The sequence below is a fragment of the Salmo trutta genome, chromosome 14, assembly GCF_901001165.1.
Source record: "Salmo trutta chromosome 14, fSalTru1.1, whole genome shotgun sequence".
In the NCBI taxonomy this organism is placed as follows: Eukaryota; Metazoa; Chordata; class Actinopteri; order Salmoniformes; family Salmonidae; genus Salmo; species Salmo trutta.
Window position 1 is genome coordinate 56097737 of NC_042970.1, and position 19569 is coordinate 56117305.

Below are 19569 nucleotides of genomic sequence, written 5' to 3' on the forward strand. Positions count from 1 at the left end.
AGTTAACAATTGCAGCGTTTTTACATGGCTTTCAGCCACTACGGTTTTTGTGGTGAAATCATGCTGGAAGCGAGTATACACTGTCTATTTAATCTTTCAAAGCAGTGTTGCGTGTTTTAGAGCTTTTTGTACTAACATACGAATGAATTGAATGGACAGGCAAAGACTTAATGGTGACTGTTTTCCTGCATGGTAGCTTGAACCTTTAGGGCTCTTACAGCACTGTCAAATGTGCAAGTCCAAGATAAAAATCCTTAAATTAATGGTAAAGTTCCAAAAACGGTAGCATTTTGTACCTGCACTGAGAAGAGGATTATTAAGGTAGTGGGGGGGTCTATTTAAATTGTGATCAGACTAAGAAAACGACTGTTTCTATAACAAGATGGGTGTTGTAGAAATCCACAGTAGTGTTGAGTGGGGGGGGGTTACTAAGCTAACATATGGAATTGTTTTAAGGTATAAAAAATGTTGACCTTTTTTTACTATAGCCCATAGAAACGCATTGAATAACACATTCATAAATGGCAAAAAAAGACATAAAAAAATGTATCATAAGGAATAAAGTTTTGTCTGTCCTATATCTAGGAGATATAAGAAAGCTAAGGAAATATTTCTGATTTTTTGGACACATATTTAACCCTTATTTTTGTTGGCACAAAACTACCTTTATACTTCCATTCGTTTGTATGGGTTACCTTCAGACGAGTCCCGTGACACTTCTGGGGGTCGTAGAGCAAAACAGAGAACACCATGTTTAGTCTCTTCTTTCCATAGAGTGTTCATTCCATAGAGTGGTCGTTCGGACGCTACATACGTTTTTGTGAAAATACAGATTTTCGGGATGTCTCGTGGTCTGGCAAACACCGCTGTAGCTCGATCACCTCCCACTGCAGATGCGGAGGCAGATATAGGCGGATATGGTGGTTTGAGACACAGCCCATGCAAAAATACTGATATCTCAAGCTTAAACTGGCAGATTGTTGTTGAATGATGTTACATGGGTGCGTCAATGGAGTCTTAAGGATTAACCAACATGACATTTCTTTTCTGGTTATTAAACAACTAATTGACCAATGTCGGTTCAATTACTTGAATTCCATTGTTTGTTTTTTTGTTTTCATTAAGCAAATATTTAACGTAGTTCAGCGCAGAAACATGGTAATTAACTACAATGACCATAATCCATTGCACCTTTTTTCCCTGGCTCCGACAGAGACGAAGAGGGGAAACGAAAGGTTTCACTGTTGCCAAAGTCTGTCCAAAATAAGCCCAATGTGTTTCTATTGGCTTATTTTGGGCCTAAGCTTGTCACCTTCCTTCCCGCCTTTAGGACAACGACTCCCTTTGTTAGAGCGGAGACATCAGCTTCTCGTCATTATATACAGATCTCTGGACGTATACACTTTTACGCCTGCTATGTTAGGTTAGATACACACAGACCCATGGGAGAGGGATGCACAGAACACAATGAAGAGAGGAACAGAGACCCTTCATTAAACCCCCCTAGAGTTGATTGACATGGGGTTTGTGAAAGCGGAGGATCTGGACAAGAAAATCGTCACAATTGTCTGTCCAACCCGAACTGTGTGAGCTATGAACTATAATACTGTATGTCACTGATATTGAAAGGGTAGACTCTCACGAACACGACAGTGTCAGTTGTTTGACTACAATATCCACAAGCTTTACGGCAGTCGTCTGAACTCTGTCGTGGACATTCTCATTTCGATGAGGTCTTCTCACAAAACCAACTGTCCAGACTGCACCATTGGACCTACAAACTGTCACCAATATCTCTCACAAACAGGAACATGTCGGTTGTTCTGCTCTACGACCACGCAAGCTTCAGTGGAGTCGTCTGAAAGTAACCCAGTACCAGCCTGTAAAAATTGCAAAAAGTGACCAAACATGGGTCTACATTTTACAAAAATGTCTCTCAGAACCTTGTTCCTTATTATCAAACTTTCGGTTTTGCCATTTATGAATTTGTAGTAAAGGCCCCATTTTTTTTATACCTCAAAATCCAATGGTTAAATTATACATGCCTTTTCTATTTTGAAGAACTAGTTAAATTATTTCGTCAGACAGCTCTGCAGCGTAGTTAGGCAGGCTAGCTAAATAGGATGATTAAAGACAGTACAGTATGGGGCGCACACAGATAACATTAGATGGGCTGGCTGACTGCTACTGCCTGAGCAGAGATGAGATGATGACTTTAAGGAATGAAAAATAACGAAGTCATCAAATAAAAACAAAGTAATATACACAACTTCAATTTTATATTATTTCATCGTAACCCCTTTTTTCTATTAATGTGGACTTGACAGAACAATGGAATGTTCACCATTTGTGGCTTTGGAATTTCGCTAATCGCTCAAAACTACTCCACAGTGCATTTCAGCAGTATTGCAGAGAATTGTGGATATTGAAAGATTTTTCTCTTGGGGCTTAATGCGTTTTTTTTTCTTGAAAAACATCAGACTAAATGTATTATAAAGTAGAGGTTTATTGTAGTAACAAATCACAGAATACACCAGCACATTGCAGTTTTGTGATGGTATATGCTCACATATACAGACAACCTTCATGTGCAATCAGTGGTTGAGTGCCAGACCAACACCAGCTAGGCCCAATCCTTCTCTCCATTTGGACAGGGGCACATGTTGACCCAGTCGGTGTGTTTGTGCGCACGTGGAAGAGCTGGTTCTCCTCCACTTGAAATCAGTGTTGACTTTGGCAGTTTAGACTGAGATGGCTGAAGTGGAGGGAGAGCACTATTTGTACAGCCACTTCATTTGATATTTAACTTAACCAATTAATATTTCAAGCCAACCCCCCGATGTTAATTATGCATGTAGTTTAGAAGATTTGTTTGCTTATGTCACCCACTAATTTGTGAGTGGCCACCTCTGATCACTATGGCTGGGCCAATAAGAGTCCCTGCCAAATTCTAACCATCTTATTATCATGCATATATCCATATATATCCATATATAAAACTCAGTTTTTCACAATTCCTGGCATTTAATCCTTGTAAAAAATTCCCTGTCTTAGGTCAGTTAGGATCACCATTTTATTTTAAGAATGTGAAATGTCAGAGTAATAGTAAAGAGAATGATTTACTTCAGCTTTTATTTCTTTCATCACATTCCCAGTGGGTCAGAAGTTTACATACACTCAATTAGTATTTGGTAGCATTGCCTTTAAAATGTTTAACTTGGGTCAAACGTTTCAGGTAGCCTTCCACAAGCTTCCCAAAATAAGTTGGGTGAATTTTGGCCCATTCCTCCTGACAGAGCTGGTGTAACTGAGTCAGGTTTGTAGGCCTCCTTGCACGCACAAGCTTTTTAAGTTCTGCCCACACATTTTCTATAGGATTGAGGTCAGGGCTTTGTGATGGCCACTCCAATACCTTGACTTTGTTGTCCTTAAGACATTTTGCCATAACTTTGGAAGTATGCTTGGGGTCATTGTCCATTTGGAAGACCCATTTGCGACCAAGCTTTAACTTCCTGACTGATATCTTGAGATGTTGTTTCAATATATCCATATAATTGTCCTCCCTCATGATGCCATCTATTTTGTGAAGTGCACTAGTCCCTCCTGCAGCAAAGCACCACCACAACATGATGCTGCCACCCCCATGCTTCACGGTTGGGATGGTGTTCTTTGGCTTGCAAGCCTCCCCCTTTTTCCTCCAAACATAACAATGGTCATTATGGCCAAACAGTTCTATTTTTGATACATCAGACCAGAGGACATTTCTCCAAAAAGTACGATCTTTGTCCCCATGTGCAGTTGAAAACCGTAGTCCAGCTTTTATATCGCGGTTTTGGAGCAGTGGCTTCTTCCTTGCTGAGCGATATAGGACTCGTTTTACTTCTTCCTTGCTGTCGATATAGGACTCGTTTTACTGTGGAAATAGATACTTTTGTACCTGTTTCCCCCAGCATCTTCACAAGGTCCTTTGCTGTTGTTCTGGGATTAATTTACACTTTTGCACCAAAGTAAGTTCATCTCTAGGAGACAGAACCTGTCTCCTTCCTGAGCGGTATGACAGCTGCGTGGTCCCATGCTGTTTATACTTGTGTACTATTGTTTGTACAGATGAACGTGGTACCTTCAGGTGTTTGGAAATTGCTCCCAAGGTTGAACCAGGCTTCTACAATTTGTTTTTGAGGTCTTGGCTGGTTTCTTTTAGTTTTCCCATAATGTCAAGCAAAGAGGCACTGAGTTTGAAGGTAGGCCTTGATAGACATCCACAGGTACACCTCCAACTGACTGAAATTATGTCAATTAGCCAATCAGAAGCTTCTGAAGCCTTGACATAATTTTCTGGAGTTTTCCAAGCTGTTTAAAGGCGTAGTCAACTTAGTGTATGTAAACTTCTGACCCACTGGAATTGTGATACTGTGAATTAATTATAAGTGAAATAATCAGTCTGTAAACAATTGTTGGAAAAATGACTTGCACAAAGTAGATGTCCTAACCGACTTGCCAAAAGTATAGTTTGTTAACAAGAAATGTGTGGAGTGGTTGAAAAATTAGTTTTGATGACTCCAACCTAAGTGTATGTAAACTTCCGACTTCAACTGTATCAACATATAAGGGCAGGTGTAATATTCATTATTCAGCTGATTCATCCCAGTGAAAGCTTTAGGGTCAATGCAATCATTCTAATCATCTGAACTCCTCTGCATGCATTTCCAGTTGATATAGACTATTTAGCCTTTAGGTGTAATATCTATACTTCATCTCTAGACATACGTTATATGTTGGTATAACAAAACGTCTTAATAAATAATCTGTACCAGCTGTTGACATGATCAAATCCACCACTGTTGTCCAACCTTTTTTCTAATACTAGTCTCACACCCTTCTCTTATCTTCTTCCTCTTTTGGCCTGCGCACGCTAGAGAGATACACACATGGAGAACTCTGAGTGTGGGGTATTGTATGTTTATTTTTAGCTACGCATCTTGAGAATGTGCCTCACCATTTTTGTCGGGACTCATCTGTGATCAGATATGTCATTCATGTCCAACACATGCACGAAAATTCACAAGGCCATTACTTTTTGATACTCAGACCGTCACTGTCGATTGCACCATTTTGGATTTCTAGCTTTTGTCTGCATCACTGTGATTGTACAAAATGCCACTCTCAATGTCAGTCTTAATGTCAGTCTTATTCGTTGACTTTTTATTGATATTTTTTAGCCTCCTATGCATTGTCAGTTGAGTATTAGATACATTATCTGCAATGATTTATAGTGAATTTTATGTCTTGCATTATAACTTTTCATTATAAGTACACCTTTCAGTAAGGGTTTTCATTAATATTTTGTTGTTTTGCGTTGCACCCCCCTGGCGCAACAATGAACTGGCCTTGCAGCTACTATTTTTACTCTTTACCTGCACTTACCCACCAAGAGGAAGGCTTAACTCTGCTCCACTTTCTATGTCAAATTAGTAATTACCGTTCACTAATAATGCCACAACCTATTTGGAGTGGTGCACTAATTCGGATTCATTAAGCGTTCCCAACAATAGCACATTTGTTTGGTGAGTGGGTTGTATTCATTACTCTAAACTATGCCTCTCATATACACACACATTTATTCACCTACCTATAGGCATGAGTCTGTGTCTTTCTGGTTCAACCAGAAGCTTGTTATAGTGAGTCTGTCCTATTATAATCTAAAGCTATGAATTGAATCATGACAAACAAGCAGATGAGCCACTTAACTTTTGGAGATATATTTGCAACGGTTGCCAAATTAGATTAAACCTGCTATCAATTGACCTAGTAGTGACATAAATCACTACGTAGAATTGTAGGAAATTAGTTTTCAACGGTAAATATTTCAAGCTTTTGGTATTTTTTTATTTATTATTATTTTGCTTTTGGTGTGGCGTATTCATGCATCTCAAACTAAACTCAGCAAAAAAGAAACGTCCTCACACTGTCAACTGTGTTTATTTTCAGCAGACTTATATTTGTATGAACATAAGATTCAACAACTGAGACATAAACTGAACCAGTTCCACAGACATATGACTAACATAAATGGAATAATGTGTCCCTGAACAAAGGGGGGTTCAAAATCAAAAGTAACAGTCAGTATCTGGTGTGGCCACCAGCTGCATTAAGTACTGCTGTGCATCTCCTCCTCATGGACTGCACCAGATTTGCCAGTTCTTGCTGTGAGATGTTACCCCACTCTTCCACCAAGGCACCTGCAAGTTCCCAGACATTTCTGGGTGGAATGGCCCTAGCCCTCACCCTCCGATCCAACAGGTCCCAGACGTGCTCAATGGGATTGAGATCCGGGCTCTTTGCTGGCCATGGCAGAACACTGACATTCCTGTCTTGCAGGAAATCACACACAGAATGAGCAGTGTGGCTGGTGGCATTGTCATGCTGGAGGGTCATGTCAGGATGAGCCTGCAGGAAGGGTACCAAATGAGGGAGGAGGATGCCTTCCCTGTAACGCACAGCGTTGAGATTGCCTGCAATGAAAACAAGCTCAGTCCGATGATGCTGTGACGCACCGCCCCAGACCACAACGGACTCTCCACCTCCAAATTGATCCCGCTCCAGAGTACAGGCCTTGGTGTAACGCTTATTCTTTCGACGATAAACACAAATCGGACCATCACCCCTGGTGAGACAAAACCGCGACTTGTCAGTGAAGAGCACTTTTTGCCAGTCCTGTCTGGTCCAGCGACAGTGGGTTTGTGCCCATAGTCGACGTTGTTGCCGGTGATGTCTGGTGAGGACCTGCCTTACAACAGGCCTACAAGCCCTCAGTCCAGCCTCTCTCAGCCTATTGCGGACAGTATGAGCACTGATGGAGGGATTGTGCGTTCCTGGTGTAACTCGGGCAGTTGTTGTTGCCATCCTGTCCCGCAGGTGTGATGTTCAGATGTACCGATCCTGTGCAGGTGTTGTTACACGTGGTCTGCCACTGCGAGGACAATCAGCTCTCCGTCCTGTCTCCCTGTAGCACTGTCTTAGGCGTCTCACAGTACAGACATTGCAATTTATTGCCCTGGCCACATCTGCAGTCCTCATGTCTCCTTGCAGCATGCCTAAGACAGGTTCATGCAGATGAGCAGGCACCCTGGGTATCTTTCTTTTGGTGTTTTTCAGAATCAGTATAAAGGCCTCTTTAGTGTCCTAAGTTTTCATAACTGTGACCTTAATTGCCTACCGTCTGTAAGCTGTTAGTGTCTTAACGATCGTTCCACAGGTGCATGTTCATTAATTGTTAATGGTTCATTGAACAAGTATGGGAAACAGTGTTTAAACCCTTTACAATGAAGATCTGGGAAGTTATTATGATTTTTACGAATTCTTTTAATGACAGGGTCCTGAAAAAGGGACAATTCTTTTTTTGCTGAGTTTATAACCTAAATGCATTTTTACCTTGAACTTGGCCCAATTCCAACTGCCCACCCTGACATACTGTACCACGCTAGAACGGGCCCTGCGTCTCAACCAATAGCCAATGTAGGCTAAATATCCCAAGCAGGGCTACAGCAACTTGCAGATCGGGTCAGGCTCCTTGGGCTTTGCAGTGGCCACTCTGGTTTGGAGTCCTCGGCAGAACGGTGTCACCGTAACCAAGTGGTCACATATCGTTTTAGGTTCCACTGTGCAAGAGGGGGTCCATGGAGTTTAATGAACATCAAGGCAGACACACGGTGAAGTGAAATGTTTTTTCAACGTTCTAATTGGCCAAGGTGCCTCTGACGGGCCTCTGCTGTAGCCTATAGTTCTTTATCATTCTCGCCACCAGCAGAGAGAAGACAGGGAAGAAACCACCATTTACCTTCCTCTAGGCTGCTATACATATTTATTTAGTTTGTCATTTTATTGTTTTTGATGGAATTTTAGTGGTAGTTAAATTAAATGTATTTAGAATTGTACCATTGTTTTACCAGATCAGTGTATTCTCAAATTGAAAAACGTTAGACTGCTCCTCCTCCGAGCTCCGGCAGCACTACACCCCTTGTAATATTTCTCCGTAAACAAAATGTATCTTAAAATATCCTCACACACACCGACTCATATCCAAAACAATCAACTTCAGCCTCGCTTCCTCAGCAGATCCCATCGCCCTACCAATACTCATTTTTTCCAATTTCAAATTCTCACATTCAATACCACTTTAGTCCAGACAATATACCTTTCAGAACATTAAGACGTTGTAACCAAATACAATTAGTAATTTATTGTTGCCCGGGTGCAAACGTAGGCTGTTAACATTGCAGATGAATGCTCTGCAAGGCCATTCAGTCATGGGCTTAGGGCGATCACATTTAAAATGCCGGACAAAGGGATGATTTTGCAAGACATTCGCAGGACAATTTAGCCCCCCCCCCCAACCACAGAAATACCACTGCACCAAACAGGCTAATTGAAGCATGCCTATAGGCTACTACAATGTGTTTTGCCTCGCACAAAATTTGGTGATGCAGAAATGACAGACCACGTGTGGCTGTTTTTATGAAAATCTGGGAATATTTGGCCAAGGAAACATTTCAGGAAATGTAAAATAGTTAAGAAAGCCATATTACATTTACATTTAAGTCATTTAGCAGACGCTCTTATCCAGAGCGACTTACAAATTGGTGCATTCACCTTATGATATCCAGTGTAACAACCACTTTACAATAGTGCATCTAAATCTTTTAAGGGGGGGGGTTAGAAGGATTACTTTATCCTATCCCAGGTATTCGTTAAAGAGGTGGGGTTTCAGGTGTCTCCGGAAGGTGGTGATTGACTCCGCTGTCCTGGCGTCGTGAGGGAGCTTGTTCCACCATTGGGGTGCCAGAGCAGCGAACAGTTTTGACTGGGCTGAGCGGGAACTGTGCTTCCTCAGAGGTAGGGAGGCGAGCAGGCCAGAGGTGGATGAACGCAGTGCCCTTGTTTGGGTGTAGGGCCTGATCAGAGCCTGAAGGTACGGAGGTGCCGTTCCCCTCACAGCTCCGTAGGCAAGCACTATGGTCTTGTAGCGGATGCGAGCTTCAACTGGGAGCCAGTTGAGATATTGAGAGAAGTAGCAGCACATATTTTGAATAAGCAACTAGTGCACATGGAGAGCCTCACAGGTTTGACAAAATCACCTTATATGGCTATTTTATTAAATTTTTAGCTCATCATTTCTTGTAAATAGTTAACTGTCCTCCAAGTTTAGCTGGAATTCGCGTTCATGTCATGTCGGAAACTCAAACTCTGAAATGTCCGACTTGCTAACCTAGGCGGAATAGTCGGATCCCAAGTTTCCCATTTGGGAGGTACCAGAATCAACCAATAGGAAGCGCTACGCAAATTTCCGTTCATTTTAATTCGGCGGTCCCGAACTTCCGACATGATGTAAATGCATCATTAGACCAAAAGGATTTGACAAATGTGTTTGACCATATGACATTGGCCTACATCTAGTCTTGCGCTGCACAGAATATCAGATCTCAACAACAATTGGAGAAGGGTTTAACATCACTAGTACCATATCTTTATGATATACACTGAGTGTACTAAACATCAAGAACACCTTAATAATATTGAGGTGCACCCCACTTTAGGTGGTGGACCATTCTTGATACACACAGGAAACTGTTGAGCATGAATAACCCAGCAGCGAATAAACCGGTGCGACTGGCAACTACTACCATAACCCGTTCAAAGGCATTTCAATCTTTTGTCTTGCCCATTTACCCTCTGAATGGCACACATACACAATCCATGTCTCAATTGTCTCAAGGCTTAAAATCATTCTTTAACCGGTCTCCTCCCTTGCAGCTACACTGTTTTGAAGTGAATTTAACAAGTGACATCAATAAGGGATCATAGCGTTCACCTGGTCAGTCTGTCATGGAAACAACAGGTGTTCATAATGTTTTGTACACTCGGTGTATATATCGTGACTGCAAACGAGACAGGTTAGAATGTCTGACTGAAATACGGGACAAATCTAACTTTTTTTTGTAAATTAGATGTTTTAATTTGTTGATGAAATGTGGGACGTGATTGGTTGTGGGACAAAGGGCCAAAATGTAGGACTGTCTGGCACATTCCGGGACATGTAGTCACCCAACATGGGCGGAGTGAGTTAAGTGTCCATTCAGTCACTGCATGTTTGCATGTGTGCGTGGTTTAGTGAAATGTTTACAATTCATGTGGATGCGTAGCGTGTGCGCGAGTGTGTATGTGCGTCCGATGTGTTTATACAGCAATGATATTTATGTGTCATGTTTACATAGTGTAACCTTTAAAGTTGTTCAGTGCCTTCAGAAAGTATTGCTACCCCTTGACTTATTCCACATTTTGTGTTACAGCCTGAATTCAAAATGGATTAAATATGTTTTCTCATCCATCTACACACAATACCCCATAATGACAAAGTGAAAAGTGTTTTTAGACTTTTTTTGCAAATACAGAAATATCTCATTTACATAAGTATTCACACCCCTGAGTCAATACTTTGTAGAAGCACCCTTGGTGAAATGTACAACGCCTTTGGTGGAATGTACAGTTGAAATCTGAAGTTTACATACACCTTAGCCAAGTACATTTAAACTCAGTTTTTCACAATTCCTGACATTGAATCATAGTAAAAATTCCCACAAACACACACACACACACACACACACACACACAAAGACAAAGGATCATGTTCATAGCATTACGTACATAGACACTTGAAACAAACCTTTGCAAAGTTTACATTAAAAGACAGAGGTTGGTTGCGCCTAGATGCTAACGCATTTATGCAGTTCTTCCACTTGTTCCAGTGAGTGGGTACACCATGACCTTGTGTTTATCCACAGATGCCTATTACTCTGGGGCCGTTAACCAGCCCATGTTTTGGGGTAGCATCCAAAATGGCACCCTATTCCCTATATAGTGAATTACATTTACATTTACATTTACATTTAAGCTCTGTTGGCCCTGCACTATATAGGGAATGGGTTTCCATTTGAGACGCAGGCTGGGATGAGGTCGCCATGTCTTTTTCCATATTTAAAAAAATAAATAAACTAATGACACACTGCATTAACATACAGTTGAAGTCGGAAGTTTACATACACCTTAGCCAACTACATTAAAACTCAGTTTTTCCACAATTCCCGACATTTAATCCTAGTAAAAATTCCCTGTCTTAGGTCAGTTAGGATCACCACTTTATTTTAAGAATGTAGAATGTCAGAATAATAGTAGAGAGAATTATTTATTTTAGCTTTTATTTCTTTCATCACATTCCCAGTAGGTCAGAAGTTTACATACACTCAATTCGTGTTTGGTAGCATTGCCTTTAAATTGTTTAACTTGGGTCAAACGTTTTGGGTAGCCTCCCACAAGCTTCCCACACTAAGTTGGGTGAATTTAATTTTGGCCCATTCCTCCTGACAGAGCTGATGTAACTGAGTCAGGTTTGTAGGCCTCCTTGCTCACACTTGCTTTTTCAGTTCTGCCCAGAAAATTTCTATAGGATTGAGGTCAGGGCTTTGTGATGGCCACTCCAATACCTTGACGTTGTTGTCCTTAAACCATTTTGCCACAACTTTGGAAGTATGCTTGGGGTCATTGTCCATTTGGATGACCCTTTTGCGACCAAGCTTTAACTCCCTGACTGATGTCTTGAGATGTTGCTTCAATATATCCACATAATTGTCCTCCCTCATGATGCCATCTATTTTGTGAAGTCCACCAGTCTCTCCTGCAGCAAAGCACCCCCACAACATGATGCTGCCACCCCCGTGCTTCACGGTTGGGATGGTGTTCTTTGGCTTGCAAGCCTCCCCCTTTTTCATCCAAACATAACTATGGTCATTATGGCCAAACAGTTATATTTTTATTTCATCAGACCAGAGGGCATTTCTCCAAAAAGTATGATCTTTGTCCCCATGTGCAGTTGAAAACCGTAGTCTGGCATTTTTATGGCGGTTTTGGAGCAGTGGCTTCTTCCTTGCTAAGCGGCCTTTCAGGTTATGTCGATATTGGACTTGTTTTACTGTGGATATAGATACTTTTGTACTTGTTTCCAACAGCATCTTCACAAGGTCCATTGCTGCTTCCGGGATTGATTTGCACTTTTCGCACCAAGGCTGCGTGGTCCCATGGTGTTTATACTTGCGTACTATTGTTTGTACAGATGAACGTGGTACCTTCAGGCGTTTGGAAATTGCTCCCAAGGATGAACCAGACTTGTGGAGGTCTACAATTTTTTTCTGAGGTCTTGGCTGATTTCTTTTGATTTTCCCATGACGTCAAGCAAAGAGGCACTGAGTTTGAAGGTAGGCCTTGAAATACATCCACAGGTACACCTCCAATTGACTGAAATGATGTCAATTAGCCAATCAGAAGCTTCTCAAGCCATGACATCATTTTCTGGAATTTTCCAAGCTGTTTAAAGGCACAGTCAACTTAGTGTATGTAAACTTCTGACTCGCTGGAATTGTGATACAGTGCATTATAAGTGAAATAATCTGTCTGTAAACAATTGTTGGAAAAATTACTTGTGTCATGCACAAAGTAGATGTCCTAACCGACTTGCCAAAACTGTAGTTTGTTATCAAGAAATTTGTGGAGTGGCTGAAAAACGAGTTTTAATGACTCCAACCTAAGTGGATGTAAACTTCTGACTTCAACTGTAAATCTTCTCCCAAGTCTAAGGTTGTTTGCAGTCTGAAGCAGGTTCTCAGATTTACTTTCCAACAGGACCAAGACCTGAATGCTCTTACTCTCAAATGTATATTATCATTTTCACAATTTCAGTGTTGTTTCCAGCTCCATAGAGTGAACACAGAAAAATTGTTACGTTTTTGACTGCCCTGACCCTTTTTTTGTTGCATGAACATGAACTGTAGCCATTCAACAGCTTGTCTAAATTGTCCACCCCTCCTTTTGTGGCATTGTAATCCATTATGATTTCTGTTTTTTGATGTTCCTGGCCACAGATTATCCCATCCCTATGCTGCGTACTCATGAGTATCAAATTGTTTCCTTTCTTTGGCACATAGGACACTAGGGAGCTGTTGGCAAATTTAGAGGAATTGATAGGCCTGTTCCGTGTATTCAACACCTGAGGTGGGAACTCCGGCTTGTTTTTTCGTACTTTTCCTACCATCGTCAGCTTCCTCTTGAGGAGCTCCTGTCCCAGCTTGTATGAAGTAAAAAAGCATGTGATGATGTGGCCACGGAGTCCCTGTGTCACATCCAGGACAACCCGAATCCCTTGGTTCTTCTCAGGGGCTCCTCTATCTCGATTCCTCGTATACACTTGCAAGTCCCACGCATATGATGAAGCAGCCTAGATCTTGATTCCATATTTTGCGGATTTAGACGGTATGCACTGCCTGAAGGGGCAGTGGCCCCTAAATGGCATAAGCTTCTCATCAACAATAATGTTGGGTCCAGGGTTGCAAGACAGGGGCAGGCGGTCCACCCACTTGTCCCACACTGACATGCTTGCAACTAACTTGTCTCTCTGTCGCCGAGCTGGTCTGGTGTCTCGGTTATCGAAGCGGATAGTCCTGGAAATGAGAGAGACATTGTTGCACAGAAAAGTTCTCTGCCAGTTTCTGCATCCCACAGGGATTCGTTGGATTCCCCATTGGATCTGAAAACACCAGCAAGGATAAGAACCCCAAAGTATGCATGTAATTGAGTTTGGTCCACTTCCTTCCATCTCTCTCCAAAAACATTCCTTCCCTCCAAATTAGTGCAGTCCAGGATCATTTTCTGGATGGTGTCTGCAATGGACATTTACAAATAATACTTTATGTCCTGCACATGAGTAACCGCCATCCGCGTCGGACATGGATGCATCCTTATCACATTAGCAGCCATGCGGGGTGGCTAATTTCTTGGGCAAAAAGACCATTCAATTTCACAATTTTTTTTACATCCATATTTCTCCTCCTGCGGGCTGCTGATGAGCTGGCTGCTGAAGGGCTGCGCTGAGGGTCAGTCTCATCCTCTTCTTCTAACTCACTGTCAGACTCCGAGTTAACAGAGATATGATCCTCATTTGTGACTCACCACCTGGATTTGGTCTTATGCAGCACAATTTGAAATTGTGTTTTTACATTGGATGAAAGTAGACTCAGAGCTTCAAAATGGTATATCATACACTGCATTTTTGGATCAATGGGATAGTAATTCTGCTTTGAAAGTTGATTAACTTGTAAACTCACTTTTGAGAAAATGGCCTTTACTGACAATGGCCATATTCAATGGGTGTTGTGCACTTTAGCTTAAGACATGTAGCTAGGTAAACAACGTGTAAGATCACACACGTAATGTTAGCTAACGAGCCAGCCGGCTAACATTAGCTAGTTAAACAACAATGAACATAGTGCCAAATCATGTCTTTACTACCCTGCATGAATCTGCTTTGTGCTAACCAACCAGTTTCAATGTTAGCTAGATAACGTTAGGCTCTAACTAGCAAAGCAGACGGCTCTGGGATACATTTTACATTTACATAAGTCATTTAGCAGACGCTCTTATCCAGAGCGACTTACAAATTGGTGCATTCACCTTATGATATCCAGTGGAACAACCACTTTACAATAGTACATCTAAATCTTTTAGGGGGGGGGGGTTAGAAGCATTACTTTATCCTATCCCAGGTATTCCTTGAAGAGGTGGGGTTTCAGGTGTCTCCGGAAGGTCGTGATTGACTCCGCTGTCCTGGCGTCGTGAGGGAGCTTGTTCCACCATAGGGGTGCCAGAGCAGCGAACAGTTTTGACTGGGCTGAGCGGGAACTGTGCTTCCTCAGAGGTAGGGGGGCCAGCAGGCCAGAGGTGGATGAGCGCAGTGCCCTCGTTTGGGTGTAGGGCTTGATCAGAGCCTGGAGGTACGGAGGTGCCGTTCCCCTCACGGCTCCGTAGGCAAGCACCATGGTCTTGTAGCGGATGCGAGCTTCAACTGGAAGCCAGTGGAGAGAGTGGAGGAGCGGGGTGACGTGAGAGAACTTGGGAAGGTTGAACACCAGACGGGCTGCGGCGTTCTGGATGAGTTGTAGGGGTTTAATGGCACAGGCAGGGAGCCCAGCCAACAGCGAGTTGCAGTAATCCAGACGGGAGATGACAAGTGCCTGGATTAGGACCTGCGCCGCTTCCTGTGTGAGGCAGGGTCGTACTCTGCGAATGTTGTACAGCATGAACCTACAGGATCGGGTCACCGCCTTGATGTTAGTGGAGAACAACAGGGTGTTGTCCAGGGTCACGCCAAGGTTCTTAGCACTCTGGGAGGAGGACACAATGGAGTTGTCAACCGTGATGGCGAGATCATGGAACGGGCAGTCCTTCCCCGGGAGGAAAAGCAGCTCCGTCTTGCCGAGGTTCAGCTTGAGGTGGTGATCCGTCATCCACACTGATATGTCTGCCAGACATGCAGAGATGCGATTCGCCACCTGGTTATCAGAAGGGGGAAAGGAGAAGATTAATTGAGTGTCGTCTGCATAGCAATGATAGGAGAGACCATGTGAGGATATGACAGAGCCAAGTGACTTGGTGTATAGCGAGAATAGGAGAGGGCCTAGAACAGAGCCCTGGGGGACACCAGTGGTGAGAGCACGTGGTGCGGAGGCAGATTCTCGCCACGCCACCTGGTAGGAGCGACCTGTCAGGTAGGACGCAATCCAAGCGTGGGCCGCGCCGGAGATGCCCAACTCGGAGAGGGTGGAGAGGAGGATCTGGTGGTTCACAGTATCAAAGGCAGCAGATAGGTCTAGAAGGATGAGAGGAGAGAGAGTTAGCTTTAGCAGTGACACAGAGAAGAGCAGTCTCAGTTGAATGACCAGTCTTGAAACCTGACTGATTTGGATCAAGAAGGTCATTCTGAGAGAGATAGCAAGAGAGCTGGCCAAGGACGGCACGTTCAAGAGTTTTGGAGAGAAAAGAAAGAAGGGATACTGGTCTGTAGTTGTTGACATCGGAGGGATCGAGTGTAGGTTTTTTCAGAAGGGGTGCAACTCTCGCTCTCTTGAAGACGGAAGGGACGTAGCCAGCGGTCAAGGATGAGTTGATGAGTGAGGTGAGGTAAGGGAGAAGGTCTCCGGAAATCGTCTGGAGAAGAGAGGAGGGGATAGGGTCAAGCGGGCAGGTTGTTGGGCGGCCGGCCATCACAAGACGCGAGATTTCATCTGGAGAGAAGGGGGAGAAAGAGGTCAAAGCACAGGGTAGGGCAGTGTGAGGAGGACCAGCGGAGGATCGGATGTCGTCGACCTTCTTTTCAAAATGGTTGATGAAGTCATCCGCAGAGAGGGAGGGGGGGGGAGGAGGATTCAGGAGCGAGGAGAAGGTGGCAAAGAGCTTCCTAGGGTTAGAGGCAGATGCTTGGAATTTAGAGTGGTAGAAAGTGGCTTTAGCAGCAGAAACAGAAGAGGAAAATGTAGAGAGGAGGGAGTGAAAGGATGCCAGGTCCGCAGGGAGGCGAGTTTTCCTCCATTTCCGCTCGGCTACACGGAGCCCTGTTCTGTGAGCTCGCAATGAGTCGTCGAGCCACGGAGCAGGAGGGGAGGACCGAGCCGGCCTGGAGGATAGGGGACATAGAGAGTCAAAGGATGCAGAAAGGGAGGAGAGGAGGGTTGAGGAGGCAGAATCAGGAGATAGGTTGGAGAAGGTTTGAGCAGAGGGAAGAGATGATAGGATGGAAGAGGAGAGAGTAGCGGGAGAGAGAGAGCGAAGGTTGCGACGAGTAGGGGCAGAGTGAGAAGTGTTGGAGGAGAGCGAGAGGGAAAAGGATACAAGGTAGTGGTCGGAGACTTGGAGGGGAGTTGCAATGAGATTAGTGGAAGAACAGCATCTAGTAAAGATGAGGTCAAGCGTATTACCTGCCTTGTGAGTAGGGGGGGGAAGGTGAGAGGGTGAGGTCAAAAGAGGAGAGAAGTGGAAAGAAGGAGGCAGAGAGGAATGAGTCAAAGGTAGACGTGGGGAGGTTAAAGTCACACAGAACTGTGAGTGGTGAGCCATCCTCAGGAAAGGAACTTATCAAGGCGTCAAGCTCATTGATAAACTCTCCAAGGGAACCTGGAGGGCGATAAATGATAAGGATGTTAAGCTTGAAAGGGCTGGTAACTGTGACAGCATGGAATTCAAAGGAGGCTATAGACAGATGGGTCAGGGGAGAAAGAGAGAATGTCCACTTGGGAGAGATGAGGATTCCAGGTCCAGCACCCCGCTTGCCAGATGCTCTCGGTGTATGCGAGAACACGTGAGGAGACGAGGAGAGAGCAGTAGGAGTAGCAGTGTTATCTGTGGTAATCCATGTTTCCGTCAGCGCCAAGAAGTCGAGGGACTGGAGGGTAGCATAGGCTGAGATGAACTCTGCCTTGTTGGCCGCAGACCGGCAGTTCCAGAGGCTGCCGGAGACCTGGAACTCCACGTGGGTCGTGCGCGCTGGGACCACCAGGTTAGAGTGGCAGCGGCCACGCGGTGTGAAGCGTTTGTATGGCCTGTGCAGAGGGGAGAGAACAGGGATAGACAGACACATAGTTGACAAGCTACAGAAGAGGCTACGCTAACGCAAAGGAGATTGGAATGACAAGTGGACTACACGTCTCGAATGTTCAGAAAGTTAAGCTTACGTTGCAAAAATCTTATTGACTAAAAAGACTAAAATGATACAGTACTGCTGGCTGGTGAAGTAGGCTAGCTAGCAGTGGCTGCGTTGTTGACTTTGTTTGAAAGTGTAGCTGGCTAGGTAACCTCGATATTTTCAGTACTACACCATTATCATGATACAAAGGCAACTATGTAGCTAGCTAACATAACACTAATCAAGACGTTCCTTTGTAATGTATTTAGTTTCTACAATGCTGCTCGTCGGTAATAGTTGGCTAGGTTTGGAAGATGGCGTCGCGGGGGACGAAAATAGCTGGCTAGCTAACCTCGATAATTACTCTAAACTACACAATTATCAAACTATGACAAAGACAACTATGTAGCTAGCTAACACTACACTAGTCAAATCGTTTCGTTGTAATGTATTAGTTTCTACAGTGCTGCTAGTCGGTAAAGGTTGGCTAGCTAGCAGTGGGTTTGATGATGACTAGGTGTGTTGACTAAGTCTGGAGTCTGGAGAACGGCGTCGCGTTGCGGCGGACGAAAATAGCTGGCTAGCTAACCTCGATAATTACTCTAAACTACACAATTATCTTAGATACAAAGACAGCAAAGACAACTATGTAGCTAGCTAACACTACAGTAATCAAATCGTTCCGTTGTAATGTATTAGTTTCTACAGTGCTGCTAGTCGGTAGAAGTTGGCTAGCTAGCAGTGTTGACTGAGTTTGGAGAACGCGTCGCGGAGGACGAAAATAGCTGGCTAGCTAACCTCGATAATTATCTAAACTACACAATTATCTTTGATACAAAGACAGCTATGTAGCTAGCTAAAAAAATTGCTCAGATCAAACAAATCAAACCGTTGTAACAAATAATAACGTCATACGCGTAAAGTTAGCTAGGGAGCCAGCCAGCTAATGTTAACTAGCTAGCTAAGAGTACACTTTAGCATGAAATTATACCACTTTCTGTCAAAATTAGAAACATGTAATATCTGAAAATGTAACTAGCTATCTTACCTGTATAAATCATCTCGCAAGATGGACGTGTCTCCCTGTCAGGAATGCCATACCACGGTTGCCCTTAGTTTGAAGATGTAATCCGGAGACAGGTGTTTTCTCCATCTCTTTAGCTATCATACTCTAATTCCACTGATTTCAAAACTCACTCTCCACTTTCTGGAGGATCGACACTTATGCAGCTCCACTACACTATACATTTTTAAAGCTGTGTTCGACAGGATTGCCAACAGACTCCCCAACTAAAATAGACCAATCCGAACCTCTCTCAGCATGTCCAGCCTACTCATTATCTCAGCCAATCATGGCTAGTGGGAAGGTTGCTCACTTTTTTTCTGTGGCTTAATCAACAAGGCTCGTAATTTAACAATTTTATTGGTATTTACAGATGGCTTTCAAGTTTGTTATTAAGACACATGTAAGTTCACATGTTTCAGAAGGCATTTCTGCCAAAAAAACGCATTTTGATAAAAATAAAACCAAACTTCCTGTGAAGTCGTGACTTGCGCACACGCCTAGTTTCTTGAAAAGGGTCACATATTCGGAAAATTCTTAATTTTCCAAAGTGGAAGACACTCCTTCCGCACTCTCTCTGCAAAAATTATTTCTAAGGCCCTTTGAGCAGAGATTATTTTTGCTGATTGATTGGGGTAAGGAGCCACAAATGCACAGCTATTTATTTGTTGTGTCCCTCCCCCAATTTGCTCCTGGCTGGGATAGCGTGTGGGAAAATACTGCATTTTTTACAATTTATTGTTGTAACGTTGTGCAGGTTCCCGCAAGACATTGTGTAGTTTCAAACACTACAAAGGGTAAAGAGTGCGAGAAAAGCAGGGAGACAGACAGCAGGACCAGGGTGGAGGAAGAGAGTGAAGGCACACAGCAAACCTTTTTGTTTAATTCTTCCTTGTTTTCACCTGTGCACACACACTTTTCCACACTTTTATTACCCTCAGATCCAGTG

The 19569-nt window shown here is 43.4% G+C and overlaps 1 protein-coding gene across 14 annotated transcripts in view; it reads left to right on the forward strand.

Moving 5' to 3' along the window:
- The window catches only part of ptprt (protein tyrosine phosphatase receptor type T), a 515339-nt gene that overhangs the window by 420701 nt on the left and 75069 nt on the right, over positions 1-19569 (forward strand). For 8 of the 14 annotated variants that reach the window (XM_029776440.1, XM_029776442.1, XM_029776445.1 and 5 more), the window contains one exon: positions 4917-4949. The exons of the other annotated variants lie outside the window; for them this stretch is intronic. In XM_029776440.1, the coding sequence (XP_029632300.1) occupies positions 4917-4949 (33 nt within the window). The remainder of the gene's footprint in view (positions 1-4916; positions 4950-19569) is intronic. 14 annotated transcript variants of the gene reach the window in all.